This window comes from Apis laboriosa, unplaced genomic scaffold (genome assembly GCF_014066325.1).
Source record: "Apis laboriosa isolate Shangri-la unplaced genomic scaffold, ASM1406632v1 scaffold112_cov148, whole genome shotgun sequence".
NCBI lineage: Eukaryota > Metazoa > Arthropoda > Insecta > Hymenoptera > Apidae > Apis > Apis laboriosa.
This window is the reverse complement of record NW_025220865.1, coordinates 6,412,916-6,429,467: the sequence shown is the minus strand read 5'-3', so window position 1 is coordinate 6,429,467 and position 16,552 is coordinate 6,412,916. Positions and strand designations below refer to the sequence as shown.

Genomic DNA, 16,552 nt, shown 5'->3' with positions numbered 1-16,552 from the left:
AAGGATATTTGAACAGAACTGGGATTAATTTTTTTGAAAATTTCGTGACCAAGATAACGGTGTATCGTTCATTAACGCCACCGCGTAAATTCGTTTCTCAGGTTAGTACGGGAAGGTTGGCGGTCGTGTATCAAGCGGAAGTGAAAGATTTACGAGGAGATACGTGCAAATGGCGAGGAGATGAGAAAATTTATACTACGCTGCGCCTAAGATTCGATCCGTTGGCCGCGAATTGTATTCAAATGACGATCGTGAACCCTGTGCGACCCCTCGCGTGATTACGAAACTATACAGAGGGACACATCGACTATCGCGCCACGTGAGATCACATGCTATCACGTATTGCGTATGAAATCTGTTGGAAACAAATTATTACGATCCTGATTTCACGTCATTATGCGCGTTGTCACTCGTGAAAGGGTATCGTGGTTTTGTTCTCACGTTTCATATGGATGAAAATAATTCTAACCTAACCTGATGAAGAATTCAGGAAGCTAAATGTAAGATGTATTCCGTGAAAGTGAATTGATTCGAGAATTTCATTTTCAAGAAATTTAATTTCTAAAAACGATTAATTCGTATTCTATCATTCGTAAATTTTATAATTTTTCATTCGTGAAAAGATATCGTAGTTTTATTCTCATATTTCGTATGGATAAAAATAATTTTAACTTAACGAAGAATTGGCTAAGGAAATCAAATGATGTTATATTCTTTTGATTGATTCGTGAATTTCATTTTCAGGGGATTTCATAATTTTCAGTAATTTGCAGCTTGTATTCTTTAAATATATTTATTGATGAAAGTTAAGCAATAGATTGTATTGTTCATAAATTTCTTTATATTTTATATCTCTATTTTATGTTTATGTAAACATATTCGAAGAAAACTTATTGATATGTTGATTGATTTTCTTATGTTATTTTTAATTTAAAAAAATTATAAATATAAATAAATTCGATTAGTTTATTTGTCTTAACTTTTACTTTTATGAATATATGTTTTTTAACTATTGAATAACTACACTACGATTTTTTACACATTTTTGTAAAATTCAAATATAAAAAAAATTTTAAATATAATTTATATATATAGAAAAAGATATATACAAAATTATTCAAAGTATATTATGCATTATGATATTTAAAGAATATAGACATATCTCTTTGTAAGATTCCATTTTTTCAATTATAATAATAACACGTGATATGGTATTATATCAATAAACTTCTACTTAAGATTATAAATTCGAATTAAAAATTTCTTATCTATTCTATTAAAAGAATTTTTCAAAGCCAACCGGATTTTTCGACATATCTGCTATTGATTTAGATTATAACATAACAATTTTATTAATAGAGAATTATTAAAATCAAAAATTAATCGATGTTAAAACTATTTAGTTGAGTATATATTGCCTTTAAATTTACAAGTTTTCACAAGAAAGTTTCTCTACTAATGCATAATTAATTTTCCTCGTTCTTGGCTCACTCTATCACGCGGGTGACTTCAGTTAAATATATGGGATAGTTCGCTTTAGCTGATAAGGAACGTGTATTGTGTCAATTAAGCGAAACATTGAGAAGCTAAATTTATTTCTGAGCCGTAAATTTTTTTGAAAAATCGGCGACCATATTTCAGAACTTATAACAACACATATATTTTTTAAACATCAATAGATTGATAAATGCAAACATTTCGTAATTCTAACAAACTAGATTATTATTACTATCAATTTCAATTTTTTTACTTTCAAAAACTTAAAATATATATCTCTTTCTCTCCCTTTACACAAAAAACACTTACTCCTTAGATAAAATAGAATCAATTTTCAAATATTCCACTTTCAATTCTTCCAAACAATTATCCATACACTGTTGTAATTATTAAAATTTCTTAATTCAAATTTTCTTTTTTAAACCTAATTCTAACAATTCTCAATATACTTACTTTCCAGATAACTAATTCTACTTCTCAAACATTCCGTTTCCAATCTTTCATCGTGCACTACATAATTATAATTATGAAAAATTCACAATTCAAGTTCTCTTTTCTAAATCAAATTCTCATAAAACTTCTAAGTCCTAAGATTCAAATAATAAGAAAATTAGTAATCAATCGAATAACGAAATTTCGGTAAATTTGCAGGCGAGCACCGAGAGCCGAGAGGCGGAAGAGCAGGGTAGCAGCACGACCTCGCCCTCGGAGGGCAGGCACGCCGACGGGACATCCGGCTCGTCCGTCCTCGAGATGGGCAGCACGGATTCGGCGGGCAGCGCCCACAGTGGCGGCCCTTCCTGTGGCCTGGTCAGTTCTCTTTTTCCGAGCAGCTGCCGTGGACGAGCCGAGGCGTTCGCCAGACGCCTCCACCGACGGCTCACGTCCCTAGGTGGCGAGAACAGTTCCCAACGAAACGAAGAATCTCCCTCGTTGCCCAAAGAGACATCCTGGTTGCGCTCCACGACCACGGCCAAGTCCATCATGAACAACACGACCAACAATCACGTTCTCCAGCATCAACCGCGCCACAATCCTGATACGGATCTCTGCTACGACTTCGATCTCGAATTCGAGGATGGCCTCAGCTCGCCCGCGGAGGAAGCCACCGCGGCAGAAGTGGCGGATCTGGTGGTGAACCAGGAGGTATTGAAGTCGAATCATCACAGCATCCATCACAGCTCGCCCAATGGGTCCAAGGCAGTGCTCTCCAGCATAGATTCTGAATCTGGCTACGCGTACGCGTCCCCGTTGCTAGGCACATCCCCCGACAGCGATTCCTCCGACATCTTCTTCGATCCGGAGTCGTCCGACGTGGAGAAGTCGAAGAACGAGATGTTCTTCGATCCCGTGACCACGTCCGACAGCGAGATCACCACGTCGAATCTGTCGAACGGATGCGACACCAAGGCGAAGAACGCCGCTTCCTACCGCAGAAAACTGGACTTCAACGTGATGGAACATTCCGAGGACACATCCGAATCGAGCGCCTCGTACAGGAAGAGCAACGTGGTGTGCGACGGCAACAAGGAGACGAGGAAGAACGACACCTCGGTGTGCAGCTCGGAGGATTCGAACGACAGAACCTCGCAGGAAACGTCCACGTCGCCCAGCCACGAGTCGCTGTGGAGCACGTTCGACGAGAGCACTGTCTCCCTCCAGGACGAAAGTCCCTCCAAATCGAATGTTCCTGGCTTGAACATGCAGAATCGGTTGCCCAAGTCGCATTCCGATTCCGAGATACCCGTAAACGGATCGAGGATCGTGATCGGTTGCTCGTTGAACAGGAGAGACGAGACGGTGGTGCAACACGCCGATGGTACCGACGAGGTCGATTTCGTGAACGGTTTGTCGGAGAATGGGAAGCTCGAGGACATCAAGAACGCTAGGAATCTTGCCAAAGAGGAGTCTCCGGATTCGTCCGATACATACGAGGAGGATCTCCCTTACGACGAGGAGAAGCCGCAACACTCGAACAACGTCCTCAAGTTGGACGAGATCGACGGTGGAAACGAGACGGTCGACGATCGTTCCACGTACACCGGCACGAACAGTATCCCTGGTGCTTTCACTCTGGAATATCCCGTATCGGACGGGATGCTCGAGACAACGAAGAACGAAGTACAAATAGAGAACGGAACTGTGACGAATAGCAGCGACGAGGACAAAATGTGCCTTCTGCTGCACAAGCTGGCGACCAGTCCAACTGTGAAGGACGACGTTGTCCGCGTCGTGGATCAGGAGCCACGGAAAGACAACGTTGAGGAGGAAGAGGAGGAGGAAGGGGAGGAGGAAGAGGAGGAGGAGGAGAGACCACAGAAGATCAGACGAAGTTCTTCTTTGAAAACGGGAAAAACTCCACCAGGCACTCCTGGCAGAAAGAAGATCGTCCGATTCGCGGATGTGCTAGGCCTAGATCTCGCCGACGTGCGCACCTTCTTAGACGAGATCCCGAAAATTCCTAACTCAGCGTATAGCGACTTGATCTACGACGATATTTTCCAGAAGGACACTAGCCCCGTTAACACCTTGCCGAATTCCAGCCAATGGGGAGCCAGATACGTAGAAAGCAGGCGTGGCTCCGCCTGCGCGATCCCTCCCCGCAAATTAGACAGAACTTTGGTGCCTCTGTTCCAGCAGCCTGGCGGCCAGCCGAACTTTCTCGACTTGGTTCGGGAGCGTCGCGTGTGCCTAGAGAACGTGCTCGTTCAGGATCCCCTCACGTTCTGCATCCAGGGCACTGTCCGCGTGATCAACCTCGATTTCCATAAATCGGTGCACATCAGATACACGTTGAATTCGTGGCGTAATTTCAGCGACCTGCAGGCCACCTACGTGCCTAATTCGTGCGACGGTTTCAGCGACAAATTCTCGTTCCTTCTCTACTGTCACACGTTGCCAGTCGGCCAGAGACTCGAATTTGCCGTTCGATTCCACTGTAAGGGAGAGCAGTACTGGGACAACAATGCTGGTTTGAATTACTGTTTCCAGTGTTTGCCAGCTTCGCCGACCGTTGGTTATATACCAATCACGGCACAAGCGAACCAGCATCATCACGATTGGTCATCCGTGTTTTATTGATTAGCGATTGATTATACGATTACCGTGTGCGGTGCCCGCACGGATTGCGTTGTGGGTGTTGGTCGCCACGTGGACGTACCACGACCGGAGACGAAGAGTCTGAACTGATGAGGAAAAAGGCTAACGACAGAGGTAGACGAAGTGGAGCAGTTTCGATGGAGAAGGGAAGAGAGAGCCTATGGTTGTATAAACGTTCCTAGAGTACATATATATACATATATATATATATATATTTACTGTACATATTTGTCTCGCGTCGATCGAGAGGGAACTGGTAGCAGCATCGAAGAGGGCAGCACTGGCGTCAATTATTCCTTCCTGCCGCGTGATCGCGTGGAAACTTGATACACTCGTTATAGACTGATTTTTTACACACGTTCGTTGTTCCTTGTTTTATGAGAATCCACAATTACGGTTATAGGTGGTGGTTTTTAGAAGGGACGCCGAGGTATTCTTGGGAAGAAGATGGGATTTGGAAGGCGAGCATGAAACATTCAAACTTCGTCCATGAAGAGCATGATTATGAGGATTATATTTTTCACGTTCCTAGAAAGTACCTAATATAATTCTACAAGGTTTCACGTCACAATTGAGCCTAATGTGTCTAAAAAGGGCACACACATCGACTAGAGTTGGAAATGTTATCGCAGAAGTCGCTTAAAAGGAGACTGTTTTACGAAACGAGACGTTCGTTGGAAGGATTTTTACTTTGAAAAGTGGTATCGCTTCGAGGGGGCTCTTTTTTCTTCTTTTTTTTTCCTTCCTATTTTTTTTTAATATTAAACGAGTATCGTTGAATTGATTCGTTAAAGTTTAAACAAATCTCTCTTGACGAACTTTTATCTACACAGAAAACATATCTGCTCGGCAAATTTTCGAGACTATGATGCGAGTTTTGTTTGAAATGAATGTTTCGTTTAGTTCAGTGACATAGCATACTTTTAGCAACGATAGATGGTACGAGTACTCGAAAAATAATTGAAAATACTTGGAAACTAAGTATTTGATCAAAATCAATTCGACCTGTGCCAATCTGATTTAGTGCCATTATTATGAAATTGGAAAGAATTGCAAGAATCGAGATAATATATCATCGTGTCTTGTTCGTAAGAACATTTCAAATGAAATGTGATAATTAACAATTATCACAAATATTTCTTTCCTGATTCCGAATTTCAACTATGTGATCGTCGCAAATCAGGGAAATCGAGGCCTGATCTATCGATAGATACTATATCACTGTATAAATCGTCGAATGTCAATCACAATTTTATTTTTATCACGCACATGAATTTCTATACTTGCCAGGATGCCAGAAATGTGACGAAAATTTATTATGAAACGAAAGTTTGTGCACTTTTAACAATGAATCCATCTTTTTGTTTCATTACTAATCAATTTTTAAATTTGTTTTTATAGTGCAGACACACTAGTCAAAAGTTTAGAATTATGTAAAGAATTATGTAATGTAAAGATCGAGATGCAAGATTTGAAGAAAAATTAGGTTAGAATTTTTTTTTATCTTGAAAAAGTCTTTCGCGAATAATTGTAATATTTATAATATTAATAACGTGAATATTAATAATGTGCAATTGAAAAAGAGATTCCAAATATAGTAATGCACTTTATATCGTGACTTAGATATGACATCGCCAAGATACTAATTTAATAAGGAACGATGAAAGAAAAAACGTTAAAACTGATAGAAGGCGCGTTGCTTGGCAACGTGACGTCATTACATGAATCGCATAGCGCATCTTATTGCCAAGTAACGTGCTCACTATTCTCTACTACGTTATTATCTAAATGATATCTGATATAGATATTGAGAATTGTATGGTTATCGTTTAATTAGTTATTTCTATAAATAGATATTCTTAGAAATGATGAATTGAAATATAATCAAATATTGTATAAAAGAAAAGAAAGACAATGAAAATTTCGCTCAGTGAAAATTTTGAAAAATTGTTAAGGATATTTCTACATCGATTAATTTCAATTTACGTTAATTAATTTTGATTAATAATGTTGATAGCAGGAAGAATAAAATAAAAAAAAATTAAAATTAAAATCGAAGAAATTTTCTCGATAATTTCGTTCATTTTTGCGCTTCCTGGCGTAATGCGTGAGTGATGATTCATTTTCGTTAAATCTCACTGTATGCTTAACCTATACTAGTGTTGTCTGCTTGATCCAAACTAGCAATTAGACGAGTCAAGCCGAGAACAAGATTATTCTGAGGACATTTTCAGCGTTTTGGCAACGATTCGAAAATGGTGAGTCACAATAGTGGGCACATTGTGCATTAAAAGAAGCAACATTAGCAATATTGTCTATTGTCACCTATATGAGTTTCGCATTTAGAAATATGATCGTGTTTTATTCTGTTTGAATAGCGAAACGATAAGTGACAACAGCAATTATTATATAACTCGATATCATCTAAATGATTAATAAGATTACGAGAATAATGAACCAATTTCCCTCGCGAGTGTATGTATATGATCGAGAGAAAAAGAAATAATAATCGAATAGCGTGCACAATTTGAAATTATATGAAATAATATATATATATATATATTTAGATTTCACGATATTTTTTAGTAATGTTGAGTAGAGATGGGTCGAAATCTGATTCTTGGATCTATAAAAATTTGTTGAAAGATCGTCAAATTCTCGAAACTTGGAATAGTTTTTTTTTTTTTTATTTTTTATCGAAAATTACTTTATTAAACTTTATTAAAATTTTAATTCTCGATAAAAAGTTCAAAGTAAGCCGTTTCGACTAGCAAAGTAACTTGCCAATTGGACTTTAACTATCCAATATCTTTGAATGGCAATTAACTTGTCAAATTTTAGATTTTGGAAATTTAATTTTTCTTTCATAAAAATTATTCAAATGAAATTTCATATAATGAATTTATTTAATATATTATCTCTAATCCAAATTTGTAAAAATTGCAAATCTCGAAATTTCTTTGGATATTTCAAGGTTTCGAGTATCATCCCATCCCTATTTCCTAATATTAAGCGTTTCTTTTGTAATTCCGACCACTGTTACCATATTTGACCATCGAAGGTACAATGATTAAAGGTTAAGTAGCAACAGCAATTATAATATTAACAAAGAAACGAACAAATGATATTAAGATTACACTATATATATATATATATTCTTAAAATATTTTTTGTAACAATTTTCATCGTGAACAACAAGTGCTTTCTATACAGTACACATAGAGAACATTATACAAATTGTACATAACTGGCATCAGTATTGGTGGCAAATGTGTCTCGAGGAATAGATGATTGTTTTCTGTACAAATTAATCAATTTTTAATCATATATATATATATTATAATATTTACAGTTTCTCCTGAAAGTTTGTTATACGCAAGTTTTTATTGTATATATATATACATATATATACATATACGTATATATCGATATATTTTAAACGATGATATATTTACAATACGATTATCGAATTCTTAATTATCGGATATCGTGTTTTATTTTTCCGTGTTTTTTCTCTTGTATATGGCCAATATGGATGTTATCTAATTTTTATCAAACGCATGGATATCGTTGCATTACTATTTTATTTTCTTTTTATTTTATATATTATTAATATGAGGGACAGAATACTTATTAATTGATTCATTTATGTAAATGTTTCTTTTTCTTCTTATTCTTGTATCAATAAGAGGAAATATTTTTAAATTTAAAAGAGATATTTTATGTAGAAAAATGAAATTTTTTCTTTTTTTTTTAAATATTTGTTTCTTTTTTATGTGTTTTAGTGAAAACATTTTTTTTAGCACTTTTTTTAAATCCATTGTTATTACATGTTAAAATTTCATATTAAAATTATTTTATTCAATTTTTATATAAAATGTAGATTCATGGCTTAATTATTAGATAAAGTAATTAAGAGTGAAATGAAATAGAAAATTGTGCCATTAGTGATTTTTAATAGTAAATAAAAGTTCTATAATGGTATTTTAAAAAAAGATTGTATTGTAATATAAACCATTAAAGAATTATTGTTTTCATTGATTTTATTAACTTTTTTATTAATTTATTTTTTGTCCCTAACAATTCTCACAAGTTTCACTCTCAAATGTATTCATACTTTAATGTCTGTTAGAAATGTCTATCATATAGTTAAGTTTTCTGATCCACATTACTGTTCAAAAGTTTGGAAGCAATCATATTTTTATATGAAATAAAAAATCTTAATGAATAAATATTATATAAGTAATCACTAATAATAAATATTAACATTTTCTTTCAGCAAAGAAAAATTAATAGAATGTCTAATTTATTAATTTTAAAAATTTAATTCTAATTTGTTTTTTATTTTATTGTATTATTCACCAAATTTTTATTTATTTTTTAAAATTTCTTATTACTTCCAAATTATTTTTTTATCAATAGTGTGTGAATATATGAATGGATTAATGAAAATTTTTATTGAAAAAGTTAAATTTAGGCGCATAATAACCACCATTATTGAGGCCCTTTACATTATTCAACACAAAATCTATTAAAAGGAAACTTTTCCTATAGATTATCCTTTGTATATAAACACATCTTAAAAAAAAAAGGAAACAAAGTTAAATTTTATTCTGGTTAACTACAGAAAGGATATTCTTCCATTCTATTAGAATGATGGTTATCAATATTTATAAAGACAATTATATCAAAGTCATCAATTAAGATATTTTAATTATATGTTATGAAAAATAGAGTTTGATGTGCAAGGTATTTCATTAAGTCTGTCTACAAATATATATATATATATATATAGATATCTTTCATAATATTTTTGTAATATTTTTAATATCTTTTTTGTGACTCTTGTTGTTGTCAAAATTTGATATCTATATTCATGAAGCACAAATTGTTCAAAAGATAACACAGATGAAATAGGAATTGAATTAAAAATGCATAATAAAAGAATAGTAATCTTGAATGGTAAAAATGAAATAAGAAGAGACAGTCTACTGCCAGATATTTTCTGTGTTCAATTCAAAACTTTGTTTCTGTTCTTTGTTTCTGCATTTTCACTTCAAATGCATTATTTTGAAAATTTCTCTCTCTCTCTCTCTCTCTCTCTCTATATATATATATATATCATTCAAAATATATAATACTATTAATAAATAATTTTTATAAAAACATCTATTATTATTCATTAGCGCAAATTTTAATTTCAAATAATAGGAAAGATTTTTTAAATTTTTTATTATAGGATTTCTGAAATGTCTTACACATCAGATTTTAAAAACAAAATATGAAATGAAAGCAATTTATATTGTCCATAATTGTTGAAACTTATATAGAATACATATTATAAATTTTATAAATTTTAGGGTTTCACTCAAGAAAAATGATATAAATTTTTTAACATAATTTTGATTATTGTAAAATTGCAATAATATAAATGTAAAAAAATTGTTATGAATATTATGATCACGTGACATCTTGAATAAACCGGATATGAGTTATTTTTGTTAATCTTCGTTCGTATTTTATATATTGTCATCTCGTTCGTAAGATTCTTCATTGTGTAATGAGATCGATTTCCATCATTTTTTTAAGAATCTGCGTAATCGAGAAATTGAAACATGTATAATCTTAGTCTCGAACGTAGAAATATATTTTGACATCGTGCCATTTTTTTTTATTTCTTCACACGTTTTCGTTACGAATCCCTTTAATGTTTATATACTCATGATCATAAAGAAATTTGTTCGAAAATTGATCGTAATTTATATCTATTTAACCTTTATGTTTATTCTCAAAATTCTTATTCAATTTTTGATTAATCTAGTAATTTCTAGTAATTTTCTAGTGATAAAATTAAAAAGAAAATTTTTTTGATAAAGATGGACAAGTTCAGTTTTGAATAAAGAATACTTGGACATCTGAATAACTAAATATTGACATAAGGATTAAAAAAACGAGAAAATTGATTAATCAAAAATTAACATAAAGAAAATTCTTGTGCTTCCTATTAAGTTAAATCTTCTAGTCTTTTTAATCAGCGTGTAGTCATTTACAAGGAAAGGAATAATGATCATTAAATGGTATGAATATTTTCATTGCAATATATAGAAACTTTTTGAAATCTTATTTTGTCGTCGAAAAGACGATGTTCTACGTTCGAGATTGAACGAAGGGAAAACCCATAGTTATAACGGTAGTATATTTTTATATTCTAATGTATATGTAAGAATACAAGTTGCACCTCTAGTCCGTAGAGCCGTGAGCTTTCGTCCAATTACCGAGCCTTTTGCAGTTTTTAACAAAAAATGAGAAGAAAAAAAGGGAAAATCAATTAAAAAAATAAAAAAATCTACATTACTGAAGTGTTAAGGTGCGAAAAAAAAATAGAGAAAGAGGAAGAAAAATTTTATGTATATGTATGATATGTGTGTCTATATGTTTATGTATGCGTATAAAGTGTACGTAGTTTGAGAATGAACGGAATGAAAGAGAAGTAAAAAAGGATGGAAATACTAATATGGATCTTTCTGTTTATTTTTAATAGTTATTTTTACTTTATAATTTCAACTTGCTACTTTTAATCATTTAATATATCTGTTTCTTTCCTTTTTTATCTCTGCCTTTTCTGAATCCTCTTGCATTATAATTTATTAATTAGTAATGTCAATAAATTGAGATTATAGGTAATGGATTTTTTTTTCAAAATTTTATAATATTGAATCAAATTGAATCGATTAATTTATGATTATAAGAATAAAAGTTTATTCAATCAAATTTGTTACTACAATGTACTATAAAAAGATTTCACAATCAAATTTATCTTTATCAATTTTTTTTTCTTTTAGAAGAAAAAAATTATTCTGAGAAGTTTTATATATAAGATTTAAATTTTTTTCAAAAAAATATTTATTCTATTAAAAGTTATGTAATTATATTGATGAAAAATTTTGTTGTTGAATTCTTCAATTATATTAGTAATTAAACTAGTAAATTAATAATTTTTATTTTAAAATTCTATTAATTTCAAAATTTTATTAATAATATTAGTTTAATCATGTAGGAGGACACAGATCTGAAAGAAAAATTCCTATATTTATTGAATCATCGTTCTTTGCTTACTACTTTCGTTTCTCTTCCAAACTTCTTTTTCCTACGAAAAAAACACGCTTAAAGAATGGACAGCAAGATTAATTGCAATTTTTTTCTGTGAATGAGTTTTGTTTTTTTTTATGAATGATCATTTATCATTATTCATAAAGAAAGTTCGAAAGCGCGGATCTGTGGATAGGTGCTTGAATCAGAGCCAAGACTGATCGATACAATTTTCATAGACTTCTGCTTTTTTTTTTTATTTTTTGTCGCATAAATAATTGTAAATAATGTGAATTCATTGGGTTCGTGAACAATGCTTATGATTTATAATTAGACTGCGTATAATTATGCAAATTTGTATAAATATAAGTGAAGAAATGGAATTTAAATGTCGAGTTAGTTTAATATTTTGTATGTTTTTTTTGTTTATTATATGTCCTCTGTGCATTTTTGTCCATAAATGCATGTATTTATATATATACGCAGTCCAATAATTAAAGGACCAACAGGAAGAAAAATTAATTAGCAGACTACGGATGTTCGTTGCAAATTAAAATTTTTCATAAAATACATAAAATAAATATATCATAATATACTTCACTTTGTATATTTTATGTACTTTTTTCATATAACATATACTTGTACATTTTTTGCATATCCTAAATGCATCAATATCCGCAGTTTATTGATGAGTTACATTTTTCAAATTTTTACAAAAGAACATTATTAACTCATGATTAAAAGTAATTGTTATAATAGTTACATATTAATCATTAGTTTTATCAGTTCTTTTTAACTATTAAAAAAAAAAAAAATGGAAAATCAATAAAAATGAACTCATCAATTTTCTCTTCTTCTGTGCTTTTCAATTATAATTATACGATTCATTGAAAAGTTGACAAAAGGAACAAGATAATTAAGGGAAAAACCGCAAAGAGCGATGATATTCCGTTACTGATCCTGAAAACCTTATTTTTATATAATTATTCCATTAGCACAAGATATAGCGTGATTTCGAATTTAATAAAAATTTTCAATTCGCCATCTTGTTTTTACGAAAAAAAATATTCCAGGAAATTTCTTGATTAGTAAACTCTGCATTATTTTATCGATCATTCGAGCAGAGAATTATTATTCGCTATTCACCATATTCTGAATCACGTTATATCTTCCACATTGTTCCCTAAATATGAAACAATAATACTCATGAAAAAAATGTCTGTAAATGTCTGTATCCAAAATCTTGTTTTACAATTTTCTGTATTTCACAATGCAACATTTCTCTGTAAATGAGCCTATTTATATAGCTTTAAATTTCAAAGAAGGAATAATCTTATGAAAAAAAATTCGTCATTGATAACAATGTAATCGTTTCACTCGATATTTTCGATCGGTCGAAGGCCATGGTAGACGGTAATTACGCTCATCAAAATATTTTTTTTTTATTTTTTTTGTTTATTTTTTTTTTTTTTTTATGTCTCTATAGGGCCTGTGCGTAATCTGTACGATAGCATAAAAATAAAAGCGTCTCTTACTGTGCTTCCCTTTATCTACATTTTTAATTACTGTTTTGATTATTTGCGAAAGGTCAGTGATGTTGTATAGATATGAAATATATACGATTTATAGAAGAATAAGGTTGAAAAAAGAAAGAATGAAATTGTTATTTTCTGCGTATTATATTTATATTTATTTTGTACAGGAAAAAAAATACGAGATATTTTTATAAATTTGTTGAATCGATATGGTTATATGTATATGAATTTTGAACGATGAATTTGAAATACGGATACGATTATCTCTTATTCTCTTCGATGTTTTGCATTATTTACGCGGAAATACGTGATAGAAATCATGTTTCTTCTTCTACAGTTCCTTTGTAATATGTGAAACAGTGTTTCTCAACTTTTTTCCAGACGCGATTTCTCTTTTGTAATATTAGAATTATTTTTAAGCTTCAAAACGTATTTCACTCCTTAAAATAATTAAAATAACTTTAAAAAAAATAACTTTAGAAACTCTAAAATATGATATTGTAATCTTTAAAAAAGAAATTTATTCTTAACTTTGGTATCTGTTTGGTATTTTAACTTTTATAGTAATGAAAAGATGATTTTAGCAAAAATTAATATTCCAACACCTAAAAAGGAATATTTCAACTCTGGTACTTCAATCCTTGTATTCTTTTCATTAATGCCATATGACAATTAATATTCTTGAAATACAACCTTAATAAAAAATATTCGATCATCTTTCAAAATAATTTTTTCTTGAAATTGGATCGAAAAATTTTTTGGAAAAAAAATCACTTTAAAAGGATTATTTTATTAGACAGGCACAAAGAAACTTTCTACCAAGTAGAATTATAATTTATCATAATTAACAATTATTAGAAATTATTATCAAAAATAATAAAATCAACGATTATAAATCAGCGATTCATAAGTTGAGAACTACTGATATAAAGAGTCATTTATGCTGCTCAATAATTTGCGTTATGAAAATTACTTAAGAAAATTATCACGTTGCTTGAACAAGACTTAATTGAATTTTAACTGGACTTAATTGAACTTTTCATTGATCAAAAGTTAATTCATTAACTCCAACTCTCGTTTCACAAATAAATATCAATCATTTTTTTTTTGTTTTCGAAAGTGATCTCTGGATGTAATGTAAGTTTTACATGGAGTTAATCAAAACTGGTCATTGAAAAAGTTTTATTACAAAATGAAAAAAAGCAACGTTGCTTCAGACTGATAACAACAATTGCTAGGATTTTACCGAAAGAAAAATTAAAAAAAAAAAAAAAAAGAAAAAGGAAAAAGAGAGAGAATGTCATATGTGTATACAACAAAAATATACGTATTGTAGCTGATGTGACGATCAGTTCGGTTTTATAAATATCCTTTTTCCTTTTTTTTCTCCTTCCGCCGACGAAATTCTATTTTTAATCTTGTTTGTTTGGATGTTTCTTCTTGTTAGGTTAGTTTATATTACAAATTTTATTGTTACGTAGGGATGAACGTGGCGTGGGTGTAATAGTGTTTTAGATTCTAATGGAAGGGTTAATTGCGGTAGAACACGATGAGCGAATGTTTGATGGAGGAATGAGAAAAGTATATCTACACAAGTATAAATAGAGACGTATCTGTAACACATGTTCTATATATGTTATTGAGACAATAAATGGAAGACCGATCGACAGTTTCTTTTTCTTTTCTCCTTTTCATCCTTTTCATATATCTTTGAAAGAAAATTTTTTTTATGGGATAAATCTTTCGGACTGCGAAACAGAATACGAAAAATAATCTATCTGGTATATTGCTCTCTTCACGTATTTATTTTTCTTCATAGCAAAAAATATTTCAGATAAAAGTTAAATGATTTCGAGAGGGCATAATATGATGCAATTACTTTTTTAATAAAATCATATATTTTGAAATGCATCAGTAAATGTAGAATATTCTCCATAAAAAATTATTAAAATATTTATAATCAAAAACTATTAGTTTAAGAGATATTTAATATTTTCAAAATTAAGATATTTCAAATAGTTATATGGGACATTAAGTATAAAATAATTTTCGGACAGCATTCTAAAATTACAATGAAAATGAGATTAACCTCATATTATCTTTCATTTTGTATACATTACAAAGAAATTTTAAAGAAAATTTCCTTCAAATTCATAAAAAAAAATCTTTTTGTTAAGCTCATCTATTATATATACACATTGGTTGCTGCTCGTCGTGACGTGTTTACATAGTTTTTGTTGAAATTTTAGTGAAAAAAGTTTATTTATTAAAAAATTCAATTTATACATGATTCCTTATTATTAAAATATTTTATTTGTATTTTACGTATAATCAATTAATGATTGCAAATTACGTAAATCAGATGCAAAAACAAGAAAAATATTTTTAAATGCAATCATGCAAATTTGAGAATTATTATCAATAGATGTGACCTGGCAATCTGAGGTTAGTTTAAACCTTTAATTCATCACTTGAATTATAGATAGAATGAAGTGCTATATAAGTATCATGAATCTCACGATATCGACAATGTTTATTTCAATGTAATTTTTCTTTTTTTTTTATATTGTCTACATTTAAAATATTTAAATCTCTAAATATAGATAGATCGATTTATTAATATTTTGAATTTTAATTATTTAAAATTAAAATTATATCATAACTTATTATTTTAATAATTATGTATAATGTATAATCGTATTATCTATGGAAAATAATTTATAAAATGAAAAATAAATTATTCCCTATGTCAATCAGAAAATAATCGAGCGAACAGCTGAAAATAATTGAACTATACTCCTTCCGGTTAGGCCAACATGCCTTATATATTTTTAGAAAATATTTAGCGCTGCCAAAAGAAAAGACAACTCGTGTATCGAGTTTGCCATTGTTTTGCATTGCATAAGAGGTAGCCTTTCAAAACTTAATCTATATTTGTTATATATATCCACTGTTTTTCAACGAATTTTATTTGCAGTCGTGATTTTTGGTAATCGAGAATGACGAAATTATTGCCGATTGCATTACATCATTTTTTTTGTATCAATAAATTATTTATTATCAATTCTTGTCCATTAGTAATGAGAAAAATTACATTTTATCACGAGAAGATATAACGTCATGCACAATTTATCAAATATGGGCAGATACTTTTTGAAATTGAGTAATTTGAAATATTATTTTATTTACAACATATTATTTCATTTCATAATTTTATTCAAATTTATAATCATATTAAAGTGATATTATTTGAAATATTAGTGGAAAAAAAAAGAAATCAGTCAATTTATTCGGGAAGAACAAAAAATAAACAATATTGTTCAAAAATGGCA

General features: G+C 30.6%; 1 protein-coding gene across 9 annotated transcripts in view; it reads left to right on the top strand.

Annotated features, from left to right (window-relative positions):
* The window catches only part of LOC122715428 (glycogen-binding subunit 76A), a 74,091-nt gene extending 67,535 nt beyond the window's left edge, over positions 1 to 6,556 (top strand). For 8 of the 9 annotated variants that reach the window (XM_043937663.1, XM_043937672.1, XM_043937645.1 and 5 more), the window contains one exon: positions 2,149 to 6,555. In XM_043937663.1, coding sequence (XP_043793598.1) covers positions 2,251 to 4,578 — 2,328 coding nt within the window. In that variant the 5' untranslated portion in view covers positions 2,149 to 2,250 and the 3' untranslated portion in view covers positions 4,579 to 6,555. Of the gene's footprint in view, positions 1 to 2,148 lie in introns of all 9 variants that reach the window. The other variant, XM_043937619.1, reaches the window with a different exon arrangement.
* Positions 6,557 to 16,552: the final 9,996 nt, after the last annotated feature.